The sequence below is a fragment of the Gordionus sp. m RMFG-2023 genome, chromosome 3, assembly GCF_954871325.1.
Source record: "Gordionus sp. m RMFG-2023 chromosome 3, tfGorSpeb1-WG-v2, whole genome shotgun sequence".
In the NCBI taxonomy this organism is placed as follows: domain Eukaryota; kingdom Metazoa; phylum Nematomorpha; class Gordioida; order Chordodea; family Parachordodidae; genus Gordionus; species Gordionus sp. m RMFG-2023.
The window spans coordinates 11,638,928-11,657,675 of NC_088777.1; the positions used below are offsets into that span (position 1 = coordinate 11,638,928).

The window sequence follows — 18,748 nt, forward strand, 5'->3', positions numbered from 1 at the left end:
CGTCTACATGGCAGAAAATTTGATGGAGGCAACCCCCATCCCAAATCTACCCCTACCCCCCTAAAAAATTTCGCGGCCTTCGGCCGCGATATTTGCCTTAATCAAGAAAATCTTATATTAAGTCACTATTTATACCCTTACAAACATTCAGACCTGCTTTGGAAAAAAAAATTTACAAACTGATAACTATTGTTACTATCCGTTTTCAATTAACTTATATTTAAGTAGGTAGTGCAATCTTTTCATAATTTGATTGATAATCAATTTATTTTCATAAAAATTAATATAATAGTATTAAATGAGATAACATATTTACATTACTATAAAAAAATATCAAAAATTTAGTAAAAAAATATAAGATGAGTAATTTTAAAGAGGTATAGCTTGATTCTATAATTACTAATACCTTTATATTAAGTAAAAAAAACAAAATGAGTAATTTTAAAGAGGTATAGCTTGATTCTATAAATACTAATGCCTTTATATTAATTAAAAACATTCATATAGATATAACTATTATATAAAAAAAATTTTTATGTAAATATAACTTTTATATAAAATATTAGAATAAAGAATATAGTATATTTTGCACAAGAATTATAAAAACATTTATGTAAATATAACTATTATATAAAATATAAAATGAATAGAGTATATTTTGCACTGGAAATATAAATTTTTTTATGTAAATATAACTTTTATATAAAATATGAGAAAAAAATGAATATAGTTGCACTGGAATTATAAAAACATCTATGTAAATATAAGTTTTATATAAAATATTAAAATAAAATGAATATAATATATTTTGCACTGGAATTATAAAAACATTTATGTAAATATAACTATTATAAAATATTTAAATAAAATGAATATAGTATTATATTATGCACCGGACTAGAATGATATAAAAAACTATTAAATTAAATTTACATTATTAAAAAGGCGTATATAATTAGCTGTGAAAAAGATATAACTTATTTTATTAATAATTTAGTTAATCTTTTAGACGTAGATGCAAATCGCGTTATAATGTCGTCTATTTTAAATCTTTCAAAAACATCAATTTCGCTGGATATTAGAAGTAAATTTTCTAAAAAGGGGTCAGAAATTTTATTCCGCATTCTAGTTTTATTTATTTTGACTTTGCTCATCACTCTTTCGGCTGAACAAGAAGTAGTTGGTAGAGTCAATAAATATTTATATAATAAATATAAATTAGAATAAGAATTTAATTTATTTAAAAGACGATATGGTAGTATAAATGAATATTTTATCCATTTTTTTGTATTAATTATGTTATCGTTATTGATATCTTCCTCGGTTTCATCGTTTACAATACCTTTAATTATATATAATTTTAAATAAAATATCAATAAATTACTTTCATCAATATATAACCCATCATTCTTTTTTATTTTCAAAAGATCCTTGCAATAAATGATTGCTTGTGAATCCAAATATAAAGATCGAAAATCATTATATTCACGAGCAATATCTTGAGCATTTAATTGGTAAGTATGACAAATTTGAGATATTTGCCACCCTTCTATTCTATCATTGGCTATAATTCCAGCTGGTGTAAAAAGAGATATTTGAGATAAAAAATTTAAACAATCATAATTAAATCTTTCATTTAAATCATTAATGATTGTATCAAGCACAGGGAAAAATATTTCCCTTTTATATCTATAATGCTAAATAATAATTTTAAATCTTTTTTTATTCAACTTGTTTTTTTTTTGTTTAACATAATTATTGAATGCTGTTTGATCAAATTTGAATATTGATTTTATATTATGCAATTCCGTTGTAACATTATTCTTTTTCAAATAACTGTTAGATAAGGAATGCAATTTTAAAAAAATATTATCCCCATTAGCTACATTTTAAAATTATTTATAGAAATCGTAACTAATTTTAACCTCTTAGTCTTTGTAATTTATTTTTTGTGTGTTGTATTAATTTAGTTACCATAGCCAAATCATTACCAACTGCCTGCATTTCAATACAAGCCTCATGTGTGCATTTCAATATTTCTTTCAAAATAAATAGACTTAATATGAAATCTTCATCCTTAATTCTTGTTAATAATCCATCGGCAATAGAAGAGGTGCTTGGGTCATTAGAATCTTTTAATTCATTTAATGATGCTATAATATGTTCATAAACATCTAAAAAAATTTCTACAGCTTTATAAGATGATGACCAATTTCTAAAAAAAGATAAGTTACATTAAAAATATTATATTTACCTTGTTGTATTTTTTATTCTTTTAAGAGATTTTTTAGACTTTGTCATTTGATATTTAACAAACACTCCTTGACGTCTTACCCCATTCATGAAATTATATAACTCATCCAATATTCCCATTACCTTTTTCATTTCTATTTTGCATCCACAAACATGAGCAACTACTAAATTGAGCCTATGTGCATGGCACCAAATATATATGGCTTTTGGAGCCTCTTTCAATATTAAAGCCTGCATTCCTTTGTATACTCCTCTCATATTCCCTGCACCATCCATACTTTGCCCAACCATATAATCAAGAGGAAGACCAAGATCTTTGAACTTAGAAAAAACATGTTTCTTTATATTTTCCCCGGTGGTTTCTGATGTTGTAAAAACATGGATGATCCTTTCTACAGGATGTGGATGCGGATCATCTTCTATATATCTTACAAGTAAAGCAATGCATTCTTTTTTAGACACATCATATGTTCCATCTAATATGATGCTATAGGCACAATTCTCTTTAATTTTTTGAATAATACATTTTATTATTTTTATCTTAATGACTTCAATAATTTTTTTCACATGGCCATATGACAATAAATTTATATAAGGTCTTGAAATTTTATCTGATTTTTTTCTCCTCAATTTTTCGTTGTTATCAATGTATGCCCGTAAAGTTGGAACCGTTTTTGCCATTAATTTTATGAGGCACATAAAATTACCTTCATTCGAATTAGTGCCCCAAAAGGCTATGTTACATTTTATAAGGTATATAATGGCATCAATAATATTATGAACTATATTACGATTTTCCATTATTATATCAAGCCTATTTGATAGAAAATGATCTTGAATACGCTTATTTGCAAGCCAAGTCATGTTGGTGTATTCACAATCCTTATGAATAGAAGATGACTCATGTCTCTCTAAGTCACGCTTAAAATTTTTCCAATTATTTACTCCAAGTTGAGTCCAAAAAGTATTGGATTTAGGGCCACCAAACATAAGACAATAAAGACAAAAGACTTTGTCTAAAGTGGTGCTATAGGATAACCAATTTCTTGGTTTGAGGGAACCATCAATATTAACCTTTTTATAATAGGATATATTCATGCTCCTATTTAAGAGTAGAAATAATGGATGCGTAAAAATTAATAAAAATTAAATTTTTTAAAAACCTTTTGTGAGTAACAGGATATTGAAATATATTTGAACATGGCTGACATGGGCCTATGGAAATTATGAAATTAATCAAGATATTTGTCATTCTAAAGAATATGAAATGAAAAGGGTCATTAGGCTCCTTTTTTTTATATAATTGAATAATATTTGGGCCTTTAATGTTTGAAATATTTTGGCTTGCATTGGGATTGATAATTGGATGAAAAAAAGATATAATTGGGGAATTTTCAATAACTTTGTGTGTTTGCTAATTATTATTAAAGAGTGTATAGTTTTATTTAAATTAAATACCTCATCATTCAAAATCAGCAGATCACTGGAACTGGGCATTGTATGAGAAGATAATATAATTTGGGAATCTTCAGTAAAAGATTTGTGCTAATTATTAAATAAAGAATAATTAAAATTTGTTTATTCATGAAAATATCTGAATATCCTCATTTATTCCCTTCAAAATTATAAAAGAAATCTTATTTAAATTAAGTACCTCATTATTCAAAATCAGCAGATCACTGGAACTGGGCATTGTATGAGAAGATAATATAATTTGGGAATCTTCAATAAAAGATTCATGCTAATTATTAAATAAAGAGTGGTTAAAATTTGTTTACTTATGAAAATCTTAATTTTAATAAAAATTTTATTCTTAATTAAGATATAGAAAAGTGGAAAATATTTCATAATTTATTCACTTCAGAATTATCAAACAAATCTTATTTAAATTAAGTACCTCATCATTCAAAATCACCAGATCACTGGAACTGGGCATTGTATGAGATAATATAATTTGGGAATCTTCAGTAAAAGATTTGTGCTACTTATTAAATAAAGAATAATTAAAATTTGTTTATTCATGAAAATATCTGAATATCCTCATTTATTCCCTTCAAAATTATAAAAGAAATCTTATTTAAATTAAGTACCTCATTATTCAAAATCAGCAGATCACTGGAACTGGGCATTGTATGAGAAGATAATATAATTTGGGAATCTTCAATAAAAGATTCATGCTAATTATTAAATAAAGAGTGGTTAAAATTTGTTTACTTATGAAAATCTTAATTTTAATAAAAATTTTATTCTTAATTAAGATATAGAAAAGTGGAAAATATTTCATAATTTATTCACTTCAGAATTATCAAACAAATCTTATTTAAATTAAGTACCTCATCATTCAAAATCACCAGATCACTGGAACTGGGCATTGTATGAGATAATATAATTTGGGAATCTTCAGTAAAAGATTTGAGCTAATTATTAAATAAAGATTAATTAAAATTTGTTCATGAAAATATCTGAATATCCTCATTTATTCCCTTCAAAATTATAAAACAAATCTTATTTAAATTAAGTACCTCATTATTCAAAATCAGCAGATCACTGGAACTGGGCATTGTATGAGATAATATAATTTGGGAATCTTCAATAAAAGATTTGTGCTAATTATTAAATAAAGAGTAGTGAAAATTTTAGGCAAATGACTTATTTTATTCTTAATTATAATATATAAATTTTTTTTTAACAAAAGTTGAAATATTTAAATATTCTTATAATTTATTTCCTTCAAAATTGATAAAGGGCATAATAAAAATGTACCTATATATTAAAAATCTTATCTTTAATAAAAATTAAAAGTATTATGCTCAAATTATAGATGAAGAATTGGTTTCTACTAATTCACAAAATTTAAGGTTATTTTTACTTATATTTATTGTCATGAATTAAAATAATATATATAAAAAATTACTTTTTGGAAGTAAGATGTTATTGATTTTTTTTGTAACTTGGTTTCAACCCCATTTGTGATATTGAATGGAATATCTTTATTTAAGGATACCCAATTATTATCCTTTTTGATAGCTATCTTTGTAAATTTGATATCAGATAACTTGACATGAGGATGTTTATGTTTATAATGGTTATTTATTTTGTCACTTCTTATTTTAGAAGTTTTACAATTAATATAGTCACATTTGACTTTATATATTGTTTTGTTACTTGGCATCTAGAATAAAAATGAAATAAATATTTAGATAATATTTTTTTACTCACTGATGGCCATCAAGAATGATGGAGAATCATAATTTTATCCTTTATTTGACGGTGGATGGCTGAATCTTAAAATTCTCCTATCTTATGAGGTGTGATTCAGAAATTAAATTTATATTTGTTTAAATGAGGGTGTAATTTTAAAATTTTCCAGTGGTTTTACAAAATATATTAAAGAAATATATATTTAGATATTTTAATATATGTGCACAATAAATTTTTATTCATTTGTATTATATTTTTAATCTAAAAAATATATTAAAATCTTTTAAAATAAATTCTTATTCATTTGTATTTGTAATTTATAATCAAAAAAATATATTCTAGACCCTTATTGTTTTTAAATTAAAATTCATAAATATACACTCTATTAACATATTTTATAAAAATAATGAAAAATTTACTGATTCAATCATCATCATATAAAGGAAATTTATTATGCACCCATCATTGAATAAAGAAGAAAATTCTGATTACCAGTCATTCATAATGGACTATCAGCTATTAACTTATATTTTTGATAATGTTTTCTTAAAAGATTCCTATTATATTATATGTAAGCTTAATGCATGGTCACAAAAAATATAATATTTTTTGTTATTTATGCCAAAACAATCATGGATCAATATTTCCTCCATTATACACTTCACAATTGATTTCTTTATTTCTTAGTGTCCAACAATTTTTAGAAATGTATGATGCTTTGAAATCATAGTTTCTTTAAATTAACAATCCTAATAAATTTTGCAAATAATTGAAAACAGGCATATTTGTGATTTGCCCATTCATTTATCTTCAAATAAAGTCTGAGAAATGATATATTTTAATCATTGAAATTAGAGACCTTCACTGGCATTGATTTCTTCATCCAGCCTAGGTCATAAGTAAAAATAATTTTCAGGCCCAGTTCATGTTTAATGGAAATCCAAACCCAAACCACATCATAGGTTTCAAAGATTATTCCCAAGCCATATCCAAAAATTTAATTTATTGTTAACAAAAATAAACAATATTTCAGTATATGGAATCACTTTGTCAATTCATTTAATTGAAATCTTTTCTTAAATCAATAATCAAATGAGAGGAATAGATTATCTGTTCATTCTCCCAAGATTTCTATAAATATTTAGAAAAAAGGCCAAATATATTATGGAAAATTTGATGTTATATAAAATTTATCTAATAATGAAATAAAAAATTTATCAATTCTTTTAACAAATTTTTTATCACACAATGGTTTTCACCTCTCACTTATAATTTTGTATATAATTTACACTTACCTCAAAGAATCATTTATCATAAATAGAAATCAATTATGGGTCCAACCTGATTGCCTCACAAAAATGTGGTAATATTTACCCCATTGAAAATGATTATTTAAAAAATTATTAGCAAAAATAATTGCCATGGTTCAAAACCCAGATAACTTATTAAGTATACATATTAAGATTAAATAAAAATAGCTTCATTCTTTATTATATTTATTTATCTATCATCAAATTAAGGAAAATGCAATTATATGCTTAAAAAATTACCTTTTTAAAATCCAAAAATGTTTCTTTATATTGTTAATTGAGTAGGATTATCTTATCATAAAAGGGATTCTTTATTCAAAAGGTCCTTATTATAAAAAAATATATATTGATAATTTAAAATTGATACTGTGAAAATCTAAATCCCATTATGTAAATGAATTTTCTAAAAATTTAAAAAAATAAATATAGTGTATAATATTTATAAATTGACAGATATCTTTTCTTTAATTGACATTTTTCAGAAAATCAACGATAATCATATCGATTATTGGATTTAAAAATATCATAATACAAGTCAAAAATTACCCTCCAAAAATCAATACCTACCCCCCAAAAACAAATGCCTACCCCCCAAAAATCAATATCTACCCCCCAAAATTAATACCTACCCCCCAAAATGCCAATATTTTTTGGAGGCATTTGTCTCCTACCCCCCCCCGGCCATGTAGACACTGTCTAGCGTTGACAGGCAATAGAGCTAAACTAGGTTTTCCTCACAATCTAAAAATGGACATTTAATTTAGGGGGAAAGAAAAAAAATGAGGAGCTCTTCACACGTTCGTGGGCAAGCCGCATGTACTTATAAGCACAAAAGTCCAAATATTTAAACGTTCATAGGCTAATAAAAAAAAGAGTTGTGCCAAACAAAAGCTTATACCCGAGAACTTCAGTATAATTTAATTACTTTAAGGTGGATGGCTATTTTAAGTTTAAATTTCTTTGTGTAAGTCTTAAATGATTACGACTCATATTAAGTGTCCTATGAATTTCGATTAATCCTAAATAAATTAAATTTAATATATATTATTTAATTTCAATGTCCTGATAAGATCATACGAACAAAATTATGTACACTTAATATTTGACCAAATTATGTGATACGCTCCCCCATCCCTCAATTTTCTTAATATTTGTAATATTTATTTTACATTAAAATTTGTTATAGAATTTAAAGAATTTTTTTTTTTTCATATAGAAATTTTTATTAGTCAAATTGAACGTTAAAAGTAAAACATATATACGTAATTTAAAAATATATATTAAAAATATCATGTAAACTATTTGTAAAATAAAATCTATATAAAAACTGTATAATAAAAAAATATTAGTATAATAAATTGTATGTTGGGTGGGAGGAGGTCAAAAAAGGGAGCCGTGGATGGCAATACAGTTAGATCTGCATATATCAATAGATATGCGCTGTATGAGATAGAAGCCTTGCTGTGGGTCACCAGTGTTTTTTACCAAGGGATTTGAAGAAGGTTAGGGCATGATTGCCAAAAAAACCGGTTGTGTCGGATACGATTGGTATGAGATTGCAATTGGTTAGGGAAGAGAATAATTGTTAATATATAATTTGAATATTTTTTACTTTGTAATTTATGACCTTTTGTAAAAATCTTTTCTTTTTTTAATGACCTTTTGTAAAAATCTTTTCTTTTTTTAATGACCTTTTAAAATATATTAATTTTCGTAAACGTTAATATGTAAATGGTACTAAAATAATAATAATATATATATATAGCTGTAAAAATTGTAAAGATGAGAGAGTTGTAATTTTTATAAAATGATAAATTAAATAAAATTAAATAAATATTTTACTTTTTGATCACCTGCCTTCCTAGAAAATATCATGGTGGCAGAGAATTAAGACGCTACAAATTATACTGAAACATGGTGAAGCTAGACGAAAGAGGATTATGGAAAATGATTTTAATATTATTCTAAAAAACGTAAGAGATGATTAAAATATAAAATTGAATAAAAATATAATAAAATTTTAATGTTGAAATATTTAAAATAAGACAATATTGATAAAACAAAATTAATAGATTAATTAGAAGATTATTTAGTAAAAAATTTAAGGATGATGAAATACGATGAGCACGATAAAGGCATGAAGTCGCAAGTACATAGATATCAGTGGAAACCGAGATACGATAATTATGAAGATTCGAGACATACAAATAATTATGAACCAAGATATAGAAACAATTATAATCCTAGAGTTTATGATAATGATAGGGGGTATAATGGACCAGGACCTTATAATAATTTTTCAAGATTTAACAATAAAAATAATTATAACTACGATAACTATAGATATAATAATAATGATAATTACAAATATAATGAAAATAATTATAGATATTATAGACATCAGAACGAATCGAGATACATACCTAGATACAATAATAATCAGAACAATAATCAGTCATACAAGAACAGATTTGATGTAAATAGAATGGATAATGATGACAAGGCAAATGATGATTACAAAGTTACGATATACCTTAACGATATACCGGTAGACATGCAGATCAACACCGGGTCACGATTTTCGATATTGCCGATTAATATTGCTAGAAAGATAGGAATCAAAGTCTTGAATAAATCGGATACGAAACTGACTGGCTATGATGGGAGAAGAATAGAGGTGCTAGGAATCGTTAAAATAAAAGTGAGATATGAAGACAAAACTCAAAACTTAGATGCTTTTGTAGTCCAAAATGACAAAATTGCAATTCTGGGAAGGACATGGATAAAGGTTTTTGGGAACATACTTAATAAAATTGTAAATATAATTTAGGAAAATAGTAAAGTAGATAGTAAAAATTATGAAGGTAAATATTACAGTAAAAAGCATGAAAATTATAATTATAAATATCATAATAATAAAAACTTGAATAAAATTGAATTATGTAAATTAATACCAAATGTTAAAAAAGAAATAAATTATTATAAATTAGAAGAAATAAATCATTTGATAACAATTAAAGAAATAATAGTTATTAAAAATAATAATGAAATAATTGAAGAAAATAATAAAATAAAAAATTTTATAATTAATAAAAAATTTAAAAAAACTTTGGAAAAGAAAATTAAAACAAAGGTGATTAAATATCATGATGTTGAAAGAGAGATTAGGAGTACGATATGGAGATCGTATGTTGAAAATGGAAGGAGAAAGAGAAATTTTGTTATAAAGAACAAGTTGAAGAGAAATTATGATATTAAAAAAGTGTTTAAATTGAAAAATAAAGGAGTAAAATTTAAAAATAAAAATAAATAAATAAAAAATTATAATATAAAATGAAACAATTCCAAATATTCTAATATTCTATATTCCATGATTCTTATTCTTATGATTGATTCTGATAAATTATTTATTCCATTATCATTATTCCAAAATTATTTTATTTGAGATGTATTGATCATAATATATATTTACAAACATTGATAAAATGACGAGATGAACAGTGTGAAGATGATGTTCAAGCGAATGATTAGATGATAATGATAACAGGATAAGAACAAATCAATGAAAAAGATATGACTCAGACTAAACAACGAACAAAATATCAAATTTCTATTATAAAGGTGAAAAAATTTTTAGAGGGGGAAGAAATGAACAAGTTCAAAATTCTAAAATTCAAAGTCAAGTTCACAAGCGAGAATATGACCTACGACATAGAAAATGATTATTATAAATAAATAAAAGTTTGTAAAAAATATTTATATAAAATTTTGAAAGAGAAATGGGATGATCAATACAAACAGCAAATCAACAAGCAATGTTCAACTAACGATAACGACGTTTCAACAATGATGTTCAACCAACGATGTTTCATGATGTTCGATAATCGATTCAACTAACGATAATCAGATGGTTAAACAAACAATCTAAAGATATACGAACAAATGACTGATGGAGCAATTGAGAAACGAATGACTGGAAGTGAAGATAAGAAACTGAGGAAAGAAAACATAAAAAAAAGGGGGGGTGGAAATGTTAATATATAATTTGAATATTTTTTACTTTGAAATTTATGATCTTTTGTAAAAATCTTTTCTTTTTTTAATGACCTTTTAAAATATATTAATTTTCGTAAACGTTAATATGTAAATGGTACTAAAATAATAATATATATATATATAGCTGTAAAAATTGTAAAGATGAGAGAGTTGTAATTTTTATAAAATGATAAATTAAATAAATATTTTACTTTTTGATCACCTGCCTTCCTAGAAAATATCAATAATAATTAAAATAAATTATTATATTAATTAAAATAAATTATTATATTGATTAAAATAAATTATTATATTAAATAAAATAAATTATTATATTAATTAAATTAATTAAAATAAATTATTATATTAATTAAAATAATTTATAATATTCAAATGGCCTTATATCGCGATTTCTGCCTATGACCTTTTATAAAATGCATAGCGATTTTTATTAACTTATTTATTTTATATATATATATTATAAAATAATATTATATAAAGTAGAAATTTTGTACATATAGAAACTTAATGTAATTCTTCAATTTATTTAATAAATTAGTTTTCTTAACCTTACTTGCCATCATTCTAACACATAAAATTTAAGGATATAGGGCATCTCTGTCTCTGACTTATCAAAAATTTACTCGTTCTTTTTTGTAGGATGATTTAAATGTACCTTTTCAGGTGATCTATCTTGGATTTAAGTACTAATATTGTTAGCACCCGGCGCAAAAATTTTTGGAAGAAAGTGATAGTACTGTATTTGTATTTGTACTGGTATTTATTTTATTTAATCATGTTTATTTCTAGGTTTGCTCACATTCTAATTAATGGTAAAATTAATATAGCCAATATATCCCTCCCATAATCAAATTTTTTATTTAATCGGGTATTGGATTTTACCTCTCCTCTTATTTCTCATGGGCGTTTAAATAAGGGGCTTTGCCTCTTACACTCACAGGTAACAGCGTCCTGCCCAAAAACGTGGATGTCCTCTTAATTATTTCTCATATTTTATCCCTTTGATGAACTTTTTATGAGAGAACCAACTGTTGCTCTATTGCATATATATATATCTATGGTATATATATGACGTTCTTTTTTGTAAGGTTTACATTACATAGCACTAACTAGAAATATTTTAAGTTCATGGGCTTTAATATTCATAATTTCATTTTTTACCATAAAATATTTTTCCAAAATCCTTAACCATGTCAAAGGTTTCTAAATTAAATTCACCCTTGGATGAAATCAAATATCAATTGGAGGGTATAAAACTTAAGCGTAACAAAGACATTCAGGAAAATGATGTGATTTTTTTGAAAGCCTTTGCAGAAAATAAGGCTATAAATTCATTAATAAAAGCTCATAATACACTTCAAAATGAAAAAATACTTTTACCTATTTCTACTGAATCTTTGTCAGTTATAGATGACATTTATGAATGGATCTTAAACAATTCTCTAATGAAATCAAAGTCACAAGAATTATTTAAAGATATTTCTCATTTATTTCAAAATCATTATTTTCTTTCACTTTTAGAAACACATGATACAATAGCTTCAAAACAATTTTATAATAATTTTACAAATGGAAATGATCAAAAGTTGAAAAATTTTGCTATATTAGAAAATAATAATTCCAAAAACACTAAATATAATAATGGTTACAACTCTAATATTTATAATAATAAGTCGCGTGAGAACACCATTTCTATTATAGATGAATATGTACATTCTGAAACCCCAATGAGAATTATAGGTATTAAAGTTTATAAAAATCAACCACTGGGAATAACTATCAAAGAAGAAGATAATGGGGAATTTGTAGTGGCCCGTATATTTCAAGGTGGATGTGTGGATAAACAAGGACTTCTACACCAAGGGGATATTATACGGGAAATGAATGGAATGCCAATACGGAATATGGAGCAGGTCAATCATAACTTAAAGATAGCCCTTCAGAATAGTAATATAGAAAATTCTGATAATAGTAGTATCACTCTAAAAATAATACCAAATTATGCTGAAAAAATTTATCCAGCACCCATATATGTCAAAGCTTTATTTGATTATGACCCTAAAAAAGACAATCTTATTCCTTCGAAAGATGCTGGATTAAAGTTTAAAGATGGTGATATACTTGAGATAGTAAACAAAGAAGATCCAAATTGGTGGCAGGCTCGGAAAGTCAGGATTTGTAATTCTTCCTCCAATACTATGAGCACCAAATCAACTAATAGTTTATCTGACAATGTATCTCACCGTAGCTCACAAGATAGAACTATAGATAATTCCATTTATGATGATTACTTTAATAATAATCCTGAGGACAGCTCCTGTGCCAAACTCATCCCTTCCCAAACATTGGAGGAAAGTCGTAAGGCCTTTGTCAAGCAAAATGCAAATATTATTAAGGATTACTCTGATGAAATACTTGCTAACAATGAGATTCCTTTGTCCAGTAATCAACGTTTGCTAGCTTGTGGTGCTGTTGTTACTAAAAGAACCAGAAAACTAATATATAGGGCTGATTGCAACAATGAATTTGAAAGCTGTGATGTGAGAGTTTACAGAGAGGTTAGCAAAATGCCACCATTTCAACGCAAATGTCTTATTTTGGTTGGCCCACGGGGTGTAGGAAAAGCCTTTATCAAACAAATGCTACTTAATAAAGGTGAGTCATGCTTTGCTGCCCCTGTACCCCACACTTCCAGACCTAGAAGAGATGGAGAGGTTCCAGGCATTACCTACCATTTTGAATTAGATAGGGGTAAGATGGAGAGAGACATAGCAGAGGGTACAACCTACTTTGAGAGTGGTGAATTAGGCGGGAATCTATATGGCACACGCTTTGACAGCATTCAACGCATTGTTGATTCAGGCAAGATGTGCATTATAACCTGTAATGATCCTAGGAGACTTAAATACTTGAGCAATCCCACTTTTACACCTTATGTGGTATTTGTAGCTTGTCCATCAGTTGATAAGCTCAGAAAATTGTGGAAAACCACAGTTAGCATGAGGCTCAGTGGGCATCTTAAACCAAATAGCAAGCCTGGACCACCAGAATTCGGTGATCATATTTACATAAAAGGCCATGTCACGGAAACTGGCAATTCCAAAAATGGAATAAGGAAAGGTGGATCTTCTAGTGAAAGTGAAGAGAATTCTAGTGATGATGATCACAATGATGAAAGAATCAAGGAAAATGTAAATTAATTTAAAAAAAAACAAATATATTTTTATTGCATTTCATTTATTACTACTTTTTATATTTTTCTTAAATTTTGTTTTATTCATTCAAATTTAATTCTTTTCCTCTTGAGTTGATAAATTACACTACTTTTAGTCAGTTTTGAGCCGACTGTATGTGAAGCCAGGATTTCATTGGGGGGGGGGGGATTAAGTAATTTTTTTCCAATAAATTTTCTGGAGCTTTTTAGGCCCACTTATAAGGCATTTGGTTATATTACATTTATATAAATATAACTTTTTCCCATAAATATCCCTTTTTTCTGAAAGTTTTTAATTAGTTACTCATTTTATTTCAATTGTTTATAATATGTATATAAAATTTTTGGAGAAATGAAGGTGAGAGGGGGGGTTTATTAACTTAAAATGATATTTACGAGAAAAGGTAAATTTAGGTTTGGTAAATGTCCTCGACACCTATGGAGCCCATTGGTTAAACCAATTTTATAGCTTAATATTATCCTCTTTATCTTGATATAAAATAAAATTGAACAATTTTTAACACTATCTCTATGTCCCTATTTATTTATATTTGTATCATACCTTTAATGTTATTTGTTAATATATATCACACTCGTTCATTAAACTGATTTGTCAAATGAGGATTAGAAAACATTTAAAAATTCTTAATGATTATATGTAAAAAAAATTTTTTTAGACCCACTCAATCCAATCAAAAATCTATAATGGGTTTAATAAAGCTAAACTTCCTATCACCCATAACCTGAATGCTTTGATGGTGGACGTGGACAACAATACAGGAAATTCTTCCCCAATTGATGATTCCGAAAGAAGAAACAGCGATTCAAAAAAACATTTTAAAGTACCCAAAATTCCTGGTATGGATAGCAAACTAGCCCCAGCCCTCCTTCTGAGCCCCCTCAGGAACCCCAGGGATTCAGATTGTTTTGACATCTTCGAGGAGAGTGCTACTATAAAGCAGAATTATGACCACATGTTTGATCTGACCATAGTGAATAACGATATTTGGGAGACTTATCAAATAATAACAGAGAACTTGGAAAAATTGAAGACCCAAACACAATGGGTTCCCACTGATTGGGTCTTTTGAAGCTTTCATTTAAAAAAAAAATTAATATACACAAAAATGTACAAGAGTCACAAACTAATTTCCCGCCTACCTGTTTTTAATCTTTATTCTTTACATTAATAACATAAAAAAATATCTGAAACGGTTCTTTATTATTTAGGCGTCTCAATATAGTTTTAATATCCAATTTAGAATGACTAAATTTATTCAATTTTTAAATATTTTATATATTTAAAAAAAAACAATTGTATTTTTAATATACTCAATTTTTTTCAATCAATCCACCCCCCCCCCTCTTTTTTTTTATATAAAGAAAGATTACAATCAGAATGTGATTTGCGTAGTTCGGATGACTCATGAAAAGTTATTACGAAGACTAAATTCTTAATTTATTTTATATATAATTGTGATAAATATCATCATTAAAGGACATCCAGTTTTATACAAGCATTTTTTTAAAATATATTTTAAAAAGTTTTTTAACCACTTTTTTACGAAGTTTTTTTTTTATATAAAATTATTTATTTATACCGAAATATTATGTTTATAAACGATGAAAATAAATACCCTTTTTTCAAATAAGAATTGAATTTGTGTCCACGAAATTTTATTTTTGTGTAACCGTTCTTTCAAATTCAAGGTCCTGCGAAAATAAGTTAGAGGAGAATACTAAAAAAGGGAAAGAATAAATATTTATAAAAATAGCTCTTAATATATTGTATGAGAGCTAGTATTTTTGAGAAATATTTTGTTTAAAAACTATAGCAATAATGCTATTCATTCAATTTTAAAATATTTAACGGGCCTGGACCAACATTATCTAAAATATTTATGGGACTGGTAGGAATTTTTGTGCAAAAATTATTAAAGGGTCGAGCTTTGCGGACCTATATTTCTAATTACTTTAAAAATAAAGAATCGAATTTATTACGATTTAGACGCGTTCTTTTCCGTCATCTAATATTCGGCAGGCGGTTGAAAAAATCTGGAATGCGCCTGTATTAGCAAATAATTTTTTAGCCAAATGCCGTTAGGTTCCAAATCCCGATTTTTTGTATTTGATCAAGGAGAAAGAAAAAAAATGTAAAATTAATATTTTTCGGGCTATGAGCCTGTACAAGTTGTGTGATAAAAAGACTGATTAGCAAATTAGCGCTTATAACGATGACTACTATTTCACAAATTCGCGCTAAGTAATTTTAAAATAATAATTAAATTTAACGGTACCCCGGCTATGTAGAACCTCTTTTTACTGTTGATGGGCTGTTATAAAAATTTTAGCCCATATGTTTATTAAAAATAATTCATTTTCAAAATTTATGATTTTATTCAAAAAACAATATTTTTTTTACCCTTAGGCCAATTCTTATTCGTGAATTTTTTTCTTATCACGCAAATTAGTTTGACAAACAGATATGATTTTTTTATGCTTTAAATAATAATAAAAAAAATTATATACAATTAAATAATTTCATTGACATATATTTAGAAATTACATATAAAAATAATAATATTTAAAAGTCGTTGCCAATGAAAAATGTATTATAATAAATAGTAAAGGTATGGTATGCTACACACATCAATGACATATAATAATACCTAGACTGACGATTCATTCATTAAAATGCATTTTTAAGCGTCGTTAAAAGCAAATCAGCTGGACCCGCCATTTTGGTAACCTTTATAATAATTATTTTCATGTTAAAAACTAATATTAAATTGATAACTTACTTTCTTATTATCTCGATGATCAGGCAATTCTTTAATAAAGTTTGCATCAGATATAATATAAAATTAGGCTCTCGTTTAAAATTTTAATATTTATTACAGTAACCAAGATGGCGTCTCTAGCTGATTTGTATTGATGTACACTTTTAATGAATGAATTGTCAGTCTAGGTATTATTATATGTCATTGACACACATGCAATAGTGTAAAGGTTAAGGTTTATTCTTCATTTATTTACTAATAATTAAATTATTATATAATTTTATCTAAATAATAAAACGCGATCAATAGGTGAACCGCAAATTATAACACTATTACTTATATCTAAAAAAGTGGGAAAAACTTATTTTTTTTACGATGACCTTTTGTTTATTTTGATGGATTTAGCAATCAAAGTTTTAATAAATATGACCATATTTTCGGCCAAATCAGCGACCGGAGTGCAAACACTATAGAAAGGATTGAAGACCAAAGATTTTGGGCAAGGTTTTACGGTGATCAAGCCCAATTCGCTACAAAGAATGTATTTAGTGATATCGGGAGGGTAGGAATGAACGTATTTGCCTTTTTTCATCGCGCTCTCCGAACATTCTTATTTTATATTTTTTAAAATGTATATACATTCCATTTTGTTTTCTAAGATTATTTAAAAAAATTAAGAGTTTTAATATTAAAAATATGACAATTTTAAAATAAACCAATATCTCATATACACATCAAATAGCTTGTATCGATTTTTAATTTTATTCTCCCGTTTTAGCTTTACTAACTTTCTCATCGAATTTAAGAATTATTTTCAAATTTACGTGTCTAATAGTACATTACTATAATAAATGAACAATTTGCGTTAAATAGCAATGATTCACAAATACGACGAGTAGATTCGTAGCTAATTACATCGAGTTAGGAAGGGGGCATGAAGTTTTATTATAATCTTTTTAGTATTTTGGATGTGCAGCCAGGTCCCTAAATTCCCGCGGAAAATAAATACTCAAGTGCCTCTAGTAATAAGGATATCAATAGTTTTATTTTTACAATGATGAATATTTATTACTTATACTGAATGATTATTATAAAATTAAATTATGTAATTTACTATATTTATGAATGTATTATATTGTATACTTTTGTTTTTTAAATCGATACTAATTGTTTTCTTTGTAAGTTCTTCAATATTCTTTTGGTCTATTGGCAAAACTTGCGCCAAAAATATATTAGAAATTATAACTAGAGTCAATACAAATGCTGTGAATGAGGTCGGCATTGAATTTACTATATAAGCCATTTTTTAAAACAAATTATATAATAATTAATATTCTGGCAATGGATTTTAGGATTTCAAATGAAAGTTAATGATTTCTATTCAAATTTTAAATGCTAGTTTGTTTTTAAAAAAAAAGATTAATTTCCATCATATCAAATTAAGATCGAAATTTCGAATAATAGCAAGGCCAAATAATTGATTCTTTATTCAAATTACATTCCGTATGAATAAATCTTTTTTTATCAAAAGATAATTTAAAAATAATTTAATTAAAAAAAAAGAAAACTATATTAGGGTCAGTGATAGGCCGGTTTTAACTCTAAAGTTCGTTAACCCATAGTTTTAAATAAATATAACCTGCCCTCCCATTATTCTAAAATATTTGTTTAGCCCCCCCCCCCTCCACCCCCAATTTTTTAAAATTATGTGATTTGTTGGTTTGGTTCCTTATTTATTTTATTTAGATATATTTTCCCGTATTTTAGATATTTTAGAATATACCTGGGCCTAGCCGGGCCTAAAAAAATATTTTTTTATGGGTCGTATATTTAAAAAAACAAATATTTAAAATACTATAAAAATTCAAACTAAATACAATATATTTTAAAAAAATCGGGCCTGGAAATATAAAACCAGGGCTGGGCCAGGCCCC

General features: G+C 26.1%; 2 protein-coding genes across 5 annotated transcripts; one reads left to right on the forward strand and one right to left on the reverse strand.

Annotated features, from left to right (window-relative positions):
* Nucleotides 1-304: 304 nt before the first annotated feature.
* Nucleotides 305-7,242, reverse strand: LOC135925689 (zinc finger MYM-type protein 1-like). 4 transcript variants are annotated; one of them, XM_065461129.1, is made up of 16 exons: nucleotides 7,132-7,242; nucleotides 7,005-7,089; nucleotides 5,469-5,553; nucleotides 5,168-5,425; nucleotides 4,776-4,859; nucleotides 4,587-4,670; nucleotides 4,344-4,430; nucleotides 4,151-4,234; nucleotides 3,908-3,994; nucleotides 3,712-3,798; nucleotides 3,417-3,667; nucleotides 2,255-3,355; nucleotides 1,926-2,215; nucleotides 1,732-1,882; nucleotides 1,385-1,689; nucleotides 305-1,342 (listed from the first exon to the last, which is right to left on the reverse strand). In XM_065461129.1, exons 4-16 carry the CDS (start codon nucleotides 5,423-5,425, stop codon nucleotides 978-980), a joined length of 3,234 nt encoding a protein of 1,077 aa, XP_065317201.1. In that variant the 5' UTR covers nucleotides 5,469-5,553; nucleotides 7,005-7,089; nucleotides 7,132-7,242; the 3' UTR covers nucleotides 305-977. The 4 variants fall into 4 exon arrangements, with proteins under 4 accessions (XP_065317201.1, XP_065317200.1, XP_065317202.1 ...); XM_065461128.1 differs by having other exon boundaries at nucleotides 5,469-6,585; XM_065461130.1 differs by lacking the exon at nucleotides 5,469-5,553.
* Nucleotides 7,243-11,995: 4,753 nt separating this feature from the next.
* Nucleotides 11,996-15,586, forward strand: LOC135927625 (protein PALS2-like). Its single transcript, XM_065463734.1, has 2 exons — nucleotides 11,996-14,011; nucleotides 14,712-15,586. Exons 1-2 carry the CDS (start codon nucleotides 12,011-12,013, stop codon nucleotides 15,123-15,125), a joined length of 2,415 nt encoding a protein of 804 aa, XP_065319806.1. The 5' UTR covers nucleotides 11,996-12,010; the 3' UTR covers nucleotides 15,126-15,586.
* The last annotated feature ends 3,162 nt before the right edge of the window (nucleotides 15,587-18,748 follow it).

Coding starts and splice junctions, on each gene's coding strand:
- LOC135925689 (XM_065461130.1), bottom strand. CDS start 5,425: ATGCCAAGTAACAAAACAATATATAAAGTCAAATGTGACTATATTAAT. Junction 3,995..4,150: donor TGGTGATTTTGAATGATGAG/GTACTTAATTTA, acceptor TTTAATAATTAG/CATGAATCTTTTATTGAAGA. Junction 3,799..3,907: donor TGCTGATTTTGAATAATGAG/GTACTTAATTTA, acceptor TTTAATAATTAG/CACAAATCTTTTACTGAAGA.
- LOC135927625 (XM_065463734.1), top strand. CDS start 12,011: ATGTCAAAGGTTTCTAAATTAAATTCACCCTTGGATGAAATCAAATAT. Junction 14,012..14,711: donor ATGAAAGAATCAAGGAAAAT/GTAAATTAATTT, acceptor AAATTTTTTTAG/ACCCACTCAATCCAATCAAA.